This window comes from Corvus hawaiiensis, chromosome 15 (assembly GCF_020740725.1).
Source record: "Corvus hawaiiensis isolate bCorHaw1 chromosome 15, bCorHaw1.pri.cur, whole genome shotgun sequence".
Lineage (NCBI taxonomy): Eukaryota > Metazoa > Chordata > Aves > Passeriformes > Corvidae > Corvus > Corvus hawaiiensis.
Genome location: NC_063227.1, coordinates 11,025,257 through 11,039,383, shown reverse-complemented (window position 1 = coordinate 11,039,383; position 14,127 = coordinate 11,025,257). Strand labels below are relative to the sequence as shown.

Here is a 14,127-nt window from a genome sequence, read left to right as displayed (position 1 = left end):
CTTAAAATGCCAGCTTCGCAAATCAGCCATGCAGCCTGGACCATCCTTGTCATGTGAATCCTAAGAAACTTCTTTTGTGTTTCAGGTACTATTGTTAAAAAAATAAATAACCTACCCATGCCTCTAAAAGAAGATGGTCTTCCAAAGCTGCAAGCATCATTAAGATGCATTATAGTTCTGTTTTCATTGCTTCCAAATTAGTTGTGATCTTTTAGAATGGTCTGTGCAGCTGTTTTTGTGCAATAACGGTCAAATAATAAATTAATTACTGAAATGCAGTCAGAAGGTATTAAAGTATGTACAAGACCCTCCCCATTAATCCTATATACTCAACTTTTGTTTTATCTTCTCAAAGCCAAAAGAAAAAAAAAAATCTAGTAACAGATAATAGAAGTCTGCAGAGGCGTTTGGGCAGGAGAAGGGAATTCCTGGTTGGAGAAGGCATCTCAGGGCTGAGAGGAATATGATAGGATGGTTGGACTAGGCAAGGACCATTTTCCTTCTGGACTTGATCACCCTTCCCTGTAGCAAAACCAACTGCAGGATCCTAAATTCTGGGCTGTATAGGTACAGGTGAGTGTGCTTTGATGTGGTTGTACATCTCATAGAATGTGGAGATAATCTGAAATCCCAGTGCACTCAGTGGAACGGTCTCGTATTTACAATGTCAACTCTTCATGACAGATGCAGCCTCTGTCAAAGGCTTGTGTAGAAGCTGGCTAGGTCTAAGCACCATTGCAACAAGGGTAGTATCTGGAGAATCATCTGCAGGCACTGGAGATAAGCCCTGGAATCCCTGTGCCTCTGTTCTGATGCTTGTCTAGCAGGAGAATGAGGATGTTTCCTTCCGCCAGAGCCTGCGAGGGGAGCATGGGGTAAGGTGGACCTGTCTGCTCTGCTGGGCTGTTCCTGTCACCCTTTAAAAAGGTGCTAACATGAAAACCACGCAGAACAGATAAGCTGGCATAAACTATAAATATCGTTTGCGTAGATGCATTTAAAAATAGTTCCAAGTGATTCATCACCAGGCAATTTTTATAACTATGGGTAACATGATGTAGGAAAACAATAGTTTGACTGATAGTTCCAACTTACTTTTTACGTGTTTAGTCCTGTTCTGGTTTTGAGCAAATTTACTTTTTAGAAAACTCTTTTACAGTTCCTACCTGCTTAATATCTTGATCATTTTGCTTCAATTGCTTTTCTTTAAGATTTCTAAAGTATCTGTTTTTAGATACTATCTAAGCCATGTTAATATAAAACAGTTTTAAAAGTAAAGTCTCAGCCAGACTTCTATCTTCTCAGGAGGGAAGATAATATTAAGCTAAACCTTTAATGTAATGAAGAAGTGTTGTTTCATGTTCTAGGTGGGAATGAGAAGGAAGGAATGTACTTGGAATCAATTATAGGGAGAAATCCTGTATTTTCATTGTTGGAGTGGTAATGAAGGATTTCCTCTGTCTCTTGTGTCATCTATTAAAACTTGCACAGAGTGAAATAATACCAATTTATAGCCATTCAGTTCTTGCTGAGAAATGTTGATGGTGGTAATAAACTCCAGGAATTGAATACACAAAATTCATCCTTGGAGAGCAGTTGGAATTCTGGATTGCTATGAATCTCTGTAGTAGAAGTGTCAGAAAGCACGTAATGGATTTGTAAATGTAAGCTATAGGTAGTATTCCTAGTGATTGAAGGTAAAAAAGGCAGGAAAGCAAAAAGGATGAAAAAAGAGAAGAGCTGAACAACAGTAGGGCTTAAGTGTGAATATGCATTAAAATACCATTTTTCAGATCTTGATCTTGTTGTTGCTGGTTTCTAATAATTCCATAATTAATCGTATGAAATTTTCCTTTTCTCTCCCAAGTAATTCCTTTTCTTTTGCACTCTGTACTTGCATGAGTGTCTGTGCAGGAGCGTTGGTTCAGATGCCCTCTAGAAGACCCTTCCAACCTCAACCAGTCTGTCATGGTGTGAGAGTTGGGTTTTGTTTCTGAAACATCCCATACAGCATTTACACATCAATGGATTTCTACCCCATATATGTATTTTTGAACATCTCATTCTCGAGGAATCCCCACTTGTGTAGTGGAGATCTCCACAGGAGCAGTGTCCTGCTCAGAAGGAATTTGTTTATCACCAGTTTTTCTCTTGGTCTATGCCCGAACTCACAGCACTGTCTAGCAAAGTCACAAACACTTCCACTGGTGAAAGGTATTTGGGGTTTTCTTTGTGGCTATTTTTATGGGGTTTTTTTGTCATGGCTTAATTTTGGGGTTTTTGTTTAAATCTAATCAGTTTCAGGGAAAGATCAAAGAGTGGCAGATAGGTCATTCAGGAAAAAGTCCTCATTAAGAAACTGTCATTTCCAGAGCAGTGTGGGAGATGGAGACACGCCTTTAATTAACCCTGCTAGAACATTAGATTCTACATCTCCTGGTTTTCCTGTAGGAATCTCAAGAAAACATCAGTTAAATGTCAAAGTTAGTTTCCATTTATAAACAGAACTAATGATATTCAGAAGATCTAGGTCAGTTTTCATCTGCCTGAAGAGGAGCTCTGGAGTGCTGCCCTGTTATATTTGTTTTGAGAATGCCTCTTGCATGCAGGAATTTTACGTTTCTGGGGATAATCTATTCAGACATCAAACTTAACGGTATTTTAAATCTGCTAACAACAAAAGCAAAGCTCTGTGTCCCGCTTCCCCCTCGCTGGTGGGGGTGAGTTGGAGGTGCCAGGCTGCCTCTGTTTACTGTCTGTCTGAATGAACTTTCCCCCAGCTCTCTGAAAGGCTCTTCTGGTTTGGGAAGTGGCATGCTATTGCCAGGGAATGTTTTTGCAAGGCTGAAATGTGCTTAAGGATGCTATTATGTAACAAAGATAGCGCTTCTTTGGAATTATCACAAATTATGATGGATAATAGCTACTAAATGCTTGTCTAGAGAAAGTTAAAATGTCATGTGAAGAAGCTGAGAAGTAAACAAGCTCTTGTTACCTTGATGGAATATGTTTCTGAATACAGCAAGAGTTTTATATTTAGCTTTCTCTCCTCTTAGTGTGTAATCTGCTCTTGGAGCTTTTTATAAGTAGACTTTCCTAAGATCTGGAATAGCTACTGCCTTCTTTGCCAGTCACTTCAAAGTCAAATATCAAAAGTACTAGGTAATGGAAGACATGCTTTTATCTGAGTGTGAAGGAAATTCAAACGCGTTGCAAGGGTGGAGCAAGCAATAGCACCCTTTTGACAAGCAATTAATTGTTACTGTCACACAGTTTCTTTATAGGAACCACAGTGGCCTATCTGGAAAAAATGTTTGTTTCTGGACTTCCACCGGTTTCACTTAAATATATGGAGACTGTTCCTCCAGAAAGCCAGTTTATCCGGTGCTTCTCCTCATTTCTAGTCAAAGTCATGCTCTTGCCAGTTGCCATCCCCAGCTCTAGTGCCTTTGTGCCTCTCAGTTGGTCCCTGGCACACACCCCTGGCATGTGTCAAACTAAGGATTTTGGTTTTTTACATTTTCTGAAATGGAAGATGGAGTTAATTAGGAGAGCCTCCAGTAACTGTAAGCTTGGCTCTGAGTTTGTCACTGTGCTTGAGTTTTGGTACTACAGAATTTGCTCAGTTTGGTGTCTGCACTTTGTGGGGGCATTTAGGTTTGTGAGTAACACTTGGCTTTAGGTGCCCAAATGAGAGGGTGTGTGGCTCTTTGTCCCCAAATCTAGACATGAAGTTATTTCAGCTCAAGTTGCTCAAGGTTTTCTTTCTTGTAGTAAGTCAATTAGGACATTTGTTACACACCATCTTCTCTGCAGCTTCTTTTTTTCTCTCCTGTTGCTAAATGGTGGGGATGGGCAGATTAGGAAATAGATTTCGTCTCAGGAGAGTGTGTAACTGTATGCCTTGATGCTTAGTTTCACCTCATTGGGACTACACTATTTGTAAAACCTGTGTACCTGGGCAGCCTTAAAAACTTCTGATAGGTGATGATGACTTTGGTGATCAAATGGATTTTCCGCTGTTACAGGACTTGTTGAGTCACGATCATTAGTGTATTGGTCACATAAAGCATGGGTGCAGAGCAAGAAGCCCTTTGGGTACTGAGTTAGAGGAGAGGAAAATTTACTGTTGTCTTGGAGTCTAACGTGCCAGGTTTACTTTAACTCATGTTATGGGTGTCTTTTTGATGACATACGTGTACAACTTCTTGCAAATTGGGAATCTCTATCCTTCATTAGTGGCTGGAAAGTTCCAGTGCCTTGTTTCTGGCTTCTTGGGGTTCATGCTAACACTGCTTGCCTAAAAGCCAAGGGTAAGGAAGACAGAATTTCACTTGATCTAGGAAATGGCTTGTAAACTAGCTGAAAGATGGTTCCTGGTGGTTTCATGGATACAGCAGGTGTCTTGTTTCCTATCTTCCAAGAATTGAGATGGTATCAGTGAAAATGGATTCCCAGGCCAATGGATGACAATGCTTGCTGGGCTTTAAAGTGATGGCTGGCTTTTTACAATGGAAATTTGAGATGATGGCTACAAAACACCGTTAAAGGCAAGATTATGGAATGGTTTCCAAGCCTGATGCCTGCAAGTTTTCCCTTTGAGAGCTCCTCTGTAGTAGTGGCATTAAGGTAAGGCTGAGGCTTCAGGAAAGCTCGTTCCCTTGGAAACCAGTTTGGGAATAGGTGTGTTAGGCCTGGTGTGTATGGTTTGCTGACCATGCCCTTGAGTCACAGTGGCTTATGTGGAGACAACCAGGTGGTTCTCCCAAACCACCCTGTGATTATTCATCTTGAGGTTTCTTTGTGTCTTTAAACACAAAAGCTGAGTTCTATGATGTTGATTTTAAATAGTTGGAACTTGAAGAAAACATATCACAAGACAGAGCACAAGATCTATTAATGCTGCACACATCATTTTGTGCAGTTGTAGAGGATTGGTGCAGTTTATGACAGTGTAATTTGGCACATGTAGGGGAAAGAAAAGAAAACAAAGGGCGTAGTTCTGGCTACAGGATCAAAGGATTTGATGAAATGGGATTGAATTTGCTTGACTCTGTTTTAATCATGTTGTATATACAGATAATGTACAAAGAACAGTGTAATAAAGAGTTGTGGTAATTGATCCTTCTGCTCTTTTCTTTTTTAATTAAAGCTGGCCTTTGCCGGAGTTTGACCCAAGTCAGATCCGACTGATTGTGTATCAGGACTGTGAAAGAAGAGGACGGAATGTCTTATTTGATTCCAGTGCGAAAAGAAAAATAGAGGATGTTTCAGTGTCGGTGAGTATTTTGCTAATTTACATGTTTATAGTTGTATTTTTTCAAATGGCCAAATTGATAAATTACATATGTTCTGTTTTATCAGATTGACATTTAAATGTTGGCTATATTTAAATGCCTGTTAAATTGCAAATTATTCAGGCTTCAGTGGTCTCACTCTTACCAGCTTTAAATACTATAATGATCTCTTTATTCTGGGATTTATCTACTTTCTGCTCTTTCAGTGAGAAGGATTCCTTCCTGGGGCTGCAGCAGGCAATGCTGTCAGTTGAAGCAGGGCGTAAACTGGGATTTATTGTTCTGGTTTTGTGCCGTGATGGGGTCTGCATTCATAATCAGAAGGTCCCCCAGCCCCGTGTCCTCGTGTCCTATTTGCTTAGCTTTTGCTAATTGTTGTTTGTATGCTTTGCTGACAGTTTTTTAACAGAAAGTTACTTGGAAACTCTTGTTTTTCCTTTTGGCATGATTTGCATGGTAATCTAGTAATTGAAACTGTAATGGATGCGGTCAGATGAGGATACTTCCTTCTAAGGGCTCTGGCCAGAAGATTAATTTCTGGCCACAGTGCTGCTGAAAGTGGTGGTATGAGGCTGGACAACTTACTTTGCTGCTTTGAACTTTCTTTTCACCATTTTTATAAACAGTCACAAACCATTTAAAGCCCTGCAAGCAGAAAGCATGGTGTGAATTGAAATTAATGATTCCAGCTGCTTTTACCTGTAGGACTTATGGAGGTCCTTCTGTAAGCAGGAGTACACAAAATAACACGTTACCCCCAAGCCCCGGTTTTCCTGATGAGCGTTGGAGTACAGCCAGAAGATTTTTCATCTAGCTTTCCAAACTCTTCCAGCCTGTTGCCAGCCTGATGCTCCTAACCCTGGTCTCAAGTGCTGTGTCCAATATCCAAACCTCTGGAGTCTGCGTCTTACCAGGCACAAAATTCTGGGCTTCTCCATTGCTTACTCCAGTGCTTTTATAGCCATGAATCATGATCCCTATTTCCTAGTTTTTATAGAGAATTGTGAAATAAAGTGAGTTTCACAAATGTTGAAAAACAATGCATCTTTCTTTTTAATTTAAACTTCTTAGAATGGTTCTATTAGTTCATGTTCTTCCTGATATTCTTGCCAGGAAAACAGGTTTTTAAAGACAGGAGATCTTTAGAAGTGGTTTATTGGTATGAATTGCTGGCTTATCACTGTTACTTCATTAATTATAAAGTATTACTTCATTAATGAAAATAACTTACAGTATAAATCCTCTTGCCAGATTTAAATTAATTTCTTGAAAGTCTAAAACCTCTTTCAGATAGATGTGAACTTGCACACTGAACTTGCAGACTTCACTGGTTTGGGTTACTTCAGAAAGCTCGTTGACTGTGGCAGCTCAGGATAAATGGCTGATAATGGAGCTGATATGGTTCCATATTAATCTCTGCTTTTTCTTTGCTAAGGGGGAGGGAAACAGCTGTAGTCACCATCTCCACATGAGACTAGTGGAGGAAAATTGTTTCCAGGGCATTTGAAATACCCAGAAGTCACCTCTAGGAGCTCGATACATTTATTTTTCATAGTATTAGTATTCTTCGGAAGAGGATATATTGAAACATTTGCCTTGCCATGTACCTGCCTTCTGCAGCATTCAGATTATGTCATGTCAGGCAGAACTTTTCTCGTAAAACAAAAGTTTGCAGGTAAAAACATGGAGGAGAGTCCTCAGCTTGGCTTGCTGTGAGCTTAGTATGGGCTTGTGCAGTTAGCAGGACATACTGGCCATTTTCAAGGAATTGCATTGTTCATTTCTCTCGCTCTTAATCATGATTTTCATTAGCAAAGACACACCCTGCCTATACAAAGCCAGATCTTGGCTCTAAGCACATTCCAAGGCACTCTTGCCCTTTTGCAGTCAGCCATGTGTGGGCTGGGCACTCTCTATTCTGAAAGGGTATCTGTTCAGCACCCCACAAAAAGCAAGGCTTTCTGCATCTCTTCCCCCTCACCCCTCATTTCCTGACGTGACTTATACCTCTGGATCTACAAATAACACCGGGGAGAGATCTGCAAGAGGGCCTGGCGGTGGCCAGACTGTTCTGGTTCAAGTCAAATCAGTCTAACATGGAGGATCAAGAGGGTTTCACTTTGCTTTATGGTGCTGTTTATGAGACATGAAAGCAATTATAATTTAAAAGTTGTATGCCTGCAGCAAAGTGAGATGTATTTTGGTCTGTTTCATATATATAATCTCTACATATGTCAAAAGATCTGTGTGGTGGGCCGAGGTTGAACATGGCTCAGGCATTTGAATTCTGTAAGGGAAGGTATGGTCATAAAATTTAAGGAGCATCAGAGAAAACCTTTCCAGACACAGCTGTTTCAAGAAATAAAACAGTAAGCTCTGGCTTTTTGATCAGTGAAAACTGCTGAGTTTGTGCTTACACTGAGCTGGGGCCTAATTGGTAAAGCATTAGTAGATTCATCTTATCCGCCAGGGAAATGTGGCTATAACACAAATAAGCACCTTGTATTTTCATTGGATATTAAGTCAGCCTCTTCATGCCTTCAGTAAAGATAAATATTAAGGAGAAGAATTTGGGGAGGGTTTTGCACAGTGGGACACTGAAGGCAGTCAGGAGTTTGCAGAATAACCATTACAATATTTTAATTGCTCCGGAGAAGTCATGATTTCCCTGGTCTTGCTAGAGTTAAACTTGGCGAGGGAAGCTGAGCAGCAGTCTCAGAGGGCTGGCTGCTATTCCCAACACTGGGAATGTTGGCCCAAGGCTGTGCCAGGCGGAGATCCGCCTCAGGCAGCTGCGGGCACTTTGCATGTGGGAGGCAGAGAGATCCCCTTTGTGAGTCCTATACCTTTTTTGGTGCTAAGCAGGAGAGGTCCTTCCCCAGATTTCCAGGGGATGGGCTACTGATCTTCTGGGCTCTGGAAGCAGAGGGGAAAGGCTGCTGCTTCCTGAGCATCAGAAAACTGTGTGTCTAAGTTCTGCTGGGGTATCCCAGAAGAGAGTGGCTGCCCCTTCCAACCCTGTGGCACTAGGTCATGAGCAAATGCATCAAAACAGACATTTGCACATTGAATGTACCAGGGCAGCATGTGGTATGAAGAAGAGGCATTATTGGAGCCTTTACTGAACAGCCTCTGTCCACGCGCAAGCATCCACATCCCTTGGATTTCTGGGTATCAAAGAACTTCCATGGGCACGCTTGTGGGTTTGAGCCACTGCCTCCTCTAGGCAGCTATTTTTTTCATTCCTCATAGCAGTAAGTGTCTCATTTCTAATCAGACTGTGTTACTTGATGTGCAAGTAGATAGTGTTACAACCTATGACTGGTTTTTGCTGTTGGACTCTTTCCTGTGCTCGTCTGCTCCTTTTGCTCTGACACCTCCTCTCCTGCTCTCTGCCACCAGCCCCACTCTCCTCCCTGTGCCGTGGGCTATACTGAGTTCCTGAGCCAGGAGCTGTGTGTGAACACAGGTGTGCTCCTCAAAAAGCTGTGGTACCAGGCCTGCTTTGAATTTCAAATAAGCACAACAAGCAGCCCTTTTTCCTCCTTAAGGTGCAGCAGCCAGGTGGCCCAGCCAGTGCTGGGCTGTCAGCCTTGGCTCTGCCTTTCCCTGTGCTTGGCTTCCCAACCTTGACTCAGCTCATGCTAAGGCTGGCTTGTGTTTTACTGTGTGGTGCAGGAGTTATGTCCCCATAACTGCCAGTGTGCAAAGGCCAGCTGAAGTATGAGGAGTTCGTCTCCAAGGGCTGGTAATTGATTGGGATAAGGATGTCCCAGGAATGGTGCCACGAGGGAGGAGTGGGGAGTAAAGTTAAGAAGAAGCTGAAAAGGGGAACCTTGGATCATGGCTTCCCTTGGAGCAGGAAAAGTGAGTTCAGGGACAGGGATTAACTGTCTCATTTTACTGCTCATTTTCCTTTTTGTGTTGTCCAATGGGGATTTATGGCAAGACAGTGGTTAACATTGGGGATCTGGCTGGAGAGAGATGCTGATGGACATACAAGAGCTAAAAGATTTCCTAAATCTAAAGATCAGCCTAGAGGAAAGTTTGAAGTCCAGGGAGGAAGAAGGGGTGTCAACGGACCGTCAGGAAGAGAAGGGAGGAAAAAAAGGAAGGACCCAAACTGCACTGTGCTGAGCAGAGATACAAAGTTTGGTCATATGGGAGGAAAGGGAGAAAGACAAGGAATCAGAGAAGGGCAGTAACTTGTTGCCAGGACCCAGAGGCAGAAGAAGGTTTTCAGAAGTAGTGTTTGTTTTGGTTTTCAGAAGAAATGAAAGAGAGGCCTGGGATGCAGAATTTGAGATGTAGAGGTGCAATAGTGGACTTCAGTTTGGAGAATGGAAAGTTCACTTCTTCCACTAGTTGTCTTTATCTTTGGAATAATTTCACTAAAAGGTCATATGATATTTGATCTCCTTCAGCGGCAATTTCTTTTACTCTGAATGTCATATTTATCCCAAAGCAGAGAAATGGCATGCTGTTTGAAACAAGCCAGGATTAGCCACGTGTTCTAATGTACTTCAGCACTGGATAAATGCTGAACAGCAAATTGCTTTGAGGGATTAGTAATTGGATAGTGAGCCTTTTGCTTTTAGGTGAGTTGTGTGAAATGGAGACTCTGGATGCTGTCTGGCTCTCAGGACAGGTTTCCAGTGAGCCAAGCTGAGCAGATGGATAAAGCTGTAAGCACAGAGATCAAGTCCCCCTTCTTAGCTCTGCTTATTCTCTCTAAACAGACATGGAAAAATACTAGTGGAGTGGGGGAGCGCGGGGTTGTCTTGACTTTCACTGACCTCTGAGTAATAGAGGAACTTGACAACTCTAGAAATAAAGGGAGATTGCAGCACTTGGCAGCTGCATTTTAAGAAAGATATCTGGATTTTTACATGGGCACTTGAAGGGGAGGAATGAGTGCCTACTCAGGTTACTCCCATGTCTTAGGTGGATACATACATTTCATTGCATATACAGACCAACTCATATTAATACAGCAAAAGAGTTCATTTACCTGTTTTGAATTTTTTTTTTCTGGAAAAACCTGTTTTGAAAATGAGGAACAGAGCTCTTGAGGAGTAGCAACTTTGCTTGGAAATAGAGATTTCTCTATCACTGCCACCACAGTGGTATTTGAGCACCTGCTGTTGCACAGAGGTAAAAAAGAGTAAAGCATACTATGACATTTCTCTTCCCTTCTGTCACTCACTCCCAGCCCTAATACACCTATACAAAGTCTGATTTAGTTCAACACACCAGACTCCTTTCAACTTTCTTGTTATCCTCAGAGTAAAACCTGCCCAACAGAAATTCCTCTTACTATTCACAGCACTGGGCATGTTTTTCCCACTTGCTGAGGAGAATAGAGACCTTGTGTCAAAGAGTTAAAAGTCTTTGCTGACAGATGTGGAGAAAAGAGACTCCAGAAGAGGAACCGAGGAAGAAAACTACTTTGAACCCTGTCATACTATAAAGACATTTTACTCTAAGTTTTCTTCAGAACTACCTGATACGTCTCCAAGACTTTCAGCAAACGATGACCTCCAATGTCAGAACTGGGGCTGCCGGAAGTCTTTGGAGCTGGGTGGTATCTGCAGTGAACTGGCAGGGAGAGAACAGAGTGTGGCCCCAGCAGGGAGAGCAGTGTGGTGGCCAGGAGCAGAGCTGCCTGTGGCATCCTTCCAGCAGATGTTCTGCTCTCCAGCAAAAACGGGCATTTCAGAGCACTCCAGCACTACCCTGCCCAGGGATTGGATTTGATGCAACTGTGTCTAATTGGGAAGAAAGTTCACAGCTTTGAAACTTTCTCTTGTACAGTTCTTAAATAATTAGGTTACTTTTTTATTTTTGGAAAGCTGGCTTGAATATCTTTGGAATATTATATGGAATGCAAGTAATCCTACTCCTTTGATGCATAACATCTTGAGATTTGTTGCACTTAAAATTTCATTGACATTTGGAGGCTGAAATTGCAGAGGAGAGGGTCCCTGCAAGTTCTTGATCTCATTGTCCAACGAGTTCTTCTTAAACACATACTAAGTTTGTGAAAGAGCAAACACCAAAATTCATCAGTGATCTGCATTTTAGGAGGGATTTACTGTTCACAGGGTTCTAAAAAGTGGGAGCTGAAAGATCCTGACCTCATTTAAAGATTTGTTGCAGGAGTTTTGGTTCATTAAACACCACTGCACAGACCAAACAACCATTTTCCTGTTTGCTATTTAACTTAGGCAACTGTTACTTCAAGTTACCAGCCCCCCCAGTGCATCTGGGTAAAGCTGCTGTGCAGAAAAATGCAGTGATAATGAGAAGAAATTATTTAACAGTAATTAATTTGCAAACTCAGCCCATTCTTTTTAATGCACAGAATTTTATTTTCTGTTGTAAAGTCAGTAAATGCATTTCTACAGTCTCAAGGAAGCTTAGTTGTAATTGTAACATTTTAGAAGGAACTTTCAACATCTGATGGAAAATGCAAGCTGAAATGTGGTTTGCCTGCAAAAGCTGCTGTAACCCTGTGGATTGTATGTGGTTTTATCACATGATGCTTGCCTAGCCTAGAACATTGTTGTTTGTGTCAGAGATAAAATGCAATTCTAGTTCATGAGTTCCTACTGAAGTCATATGATGATCATTCACATGTTCCAGCCATTGTGCGCTGTGCTCAAGCCACAGATCCTCAGTAGCCATTAGCCAATCTACGTATTGCAGGATTTCAACAAGCTCCTGTCGAAAGGAGAGGATACTGCTGTGTGCCAGGAAAGCACAGGGCTGGGGGAAAGTGAACACTTCCCTCCCCTCTGCCACAGAATTACTCATTTCTCTGCACATTTTTCCTTGGGGCTTTCTGTGGCAGCAGCTCTCAGGGAGCAGCACTGCAGGCTGCCATGTGGGGCTTTATAATCCTGGCCATTTTCTGCTGCTTTGCTAAACCTCACCCACAGTTAGGGCCAAATTTAAGTCACCTGTCCCTAAAAAAGTAACCTGGACAGCCTAGGACAGAGACATGGGACTCCCATCCCTCCACAGAAGGAAGGCCAGTCATCTTTTTGTACAGTTATTGCTGATTATTGAGCAATCATGGAGTTACTAATGTGTGTCTTGGCTATTTCACACTTTTCTTTATGCCTTTTCCTTAAAGGTTGAGACATGCTCATGTTTTTGAATGAAGGGGAAGCTCGTGGCAGGGAGCCGTGAGTCCAGAGATGAAGATGTGGCATACAACAGCACTTCTGTATTCCCATCTATCCCTTGAATCTTGCTTTCAGCTGGATTTGCTTCCAGCTTGCTCTTACTGGTTTGCTAATTGTGTAGGAAAGGGTAATTAAGGAAGTCTTAGGGCAGAGTTAGTGTGGAATTTTGAGCAGTGTAGACTATTTCTGTCTCCTAGTGCTGCCTACCAGCAGATGTAAATAATGCCAACCTTACGTGGGTGTGCTGAAGTGTAATGAGTGTGTGAAAAATACGTTGAGATCTTTAGGTGAAGAGGGTTGGCAGTGCCATTGCTGGTGTAAACAGCATTAACTTGATGGATGCTGATTCTGCTCAGGATGCTGGGATTCGCAAGGTGAATCACAAATGTTTTTAAATAGTGAGTGAAACCTAGTGAAGCATCTCCCATGCCAGTGATTGATAATTCTCTCTGTGTGGAGTGGACACGGATCCTGCCCATCCTGTTCATCAGTTCCAGCTCCATCTGGGCCCTCTAAACTCTCTTCTCTGCTGTGCTTTCTGTCTGAATCTCTATTAGAATTTACCTTTTGGATTCTCCATAATTTTGTGAAACTTCTCTGGCTTCTCTATAACACTGTGTTTTTCAGCTTTGTCCATTTTCAGCCTCACAATTTCCTCATACAGAAAATGTAAGCCTCTGTGCCGCTCTTCAGAAAGACTAGGGGGCTTAGACACAGCTAGGGAGAGATCTGTGAAAAACAGGATCTTTTGTCTCCACTTGCCCTTGTAACATGAATCTTCTGAATTGTGTTATTCTTGCTTGATAATTTATGGCGAGCTGCTCCTTCCTTTGTGCTGCTCACACTCCTGTGTCATCTCCACTCTGGTAGGCACAGGAGTAAGGTGGGCATTGCCATCCTTCCTTTAAATGCTTTGGTACCATCCTCTTTCCTAATCCTGGGTCTAAAATAGTCTACTTAGGAAGATGGAGTTGGAGTGACCTGTTGGCTCTTGGCTAATTGGAAGTAAAAGAGCTCAGCTTTCCTTTGAACACCCAGGCTGCAAGAGATATGGGTATATATTCTACTACCTGTTTCCTGGGGCATGAGCCTTTCAGCTGTTAAATATCTTACCTAAACAGGTAAGTACAATGATGCTGACAGTGATTTCAGGTCATGGGTCTTAGTGTGTCACGTGTGTTGTCTTTATTTCAGAAACTCTGCAGTGATGCTCAAGTGAGAGTTTTTGGGAAGTGTTGCCAACTAAAGCCTGGAGGAGACAGCTCTTCTTCCTTGGATAGTTCAATCAATTCATCCTCCTCATTCTCTGATCCAAAAGAGCAATGCCCAAAATACCAGGTGAGTCACTTTTTTTTTTTTTCCTAACGCATGTCAAATACTAACAGCAGGTGAGGTACGACTGTTTTAAAATGCTTGAAATGAGAGGCTGGTGGTGGAGAGCAGTTTTCAGTCAGAACCAAAACTTTGGTTGTGACTTAGGAATGTTTAATGCTGTAGCTTTGGGTACTATCAAGTCTAAAACCAACCAGCTGGTTCTCTCGGGATGTGTCTTGAATGGCAGAGATTTCTCCATGGCATTTGTTCCATCTTGTGACCCGGGTGATAACACTCATTCAATGTGATGAGACTTGACACAAGTA

At 42.1% G+C, this 14,127-nt stretch overlaps 1 protein-coding gene across 4 annotated transcripts in view; it reads left to right on the top strand.

Moving 5' to 3' along the window:
* The window catches only part of FNIP1 (folliculin interacting protein 1), a 72,535-nt gene that overhangs the window by 29,665 nt on the left and 28,743 nt on the right, over positions 1 to 14,127 (top strand). For 3 of the 4 annotated variants that reach the window (XM_048319997.1, XM_048320001.1, XM_048320000.1), the window contains exons 2-3: positions 5,153 to 5,279; positions 13,682 to 13,825. In XM_048319997.1, coding sequence (XP_048175954.1) covers positions 5,153 to 5,279; positions 13,682 to 13,825 — 271 coding nt within the window. Of the gene's footprint in view, positions 1 to 4,424; positions 4,630 to 5,152; positions 5,280 to 13,681; positions 13,826 to 14,127 lie in introns of all 4 variants that reach the window. The other variant, XM_048319998.1, reaches the window with a different exon arrangement.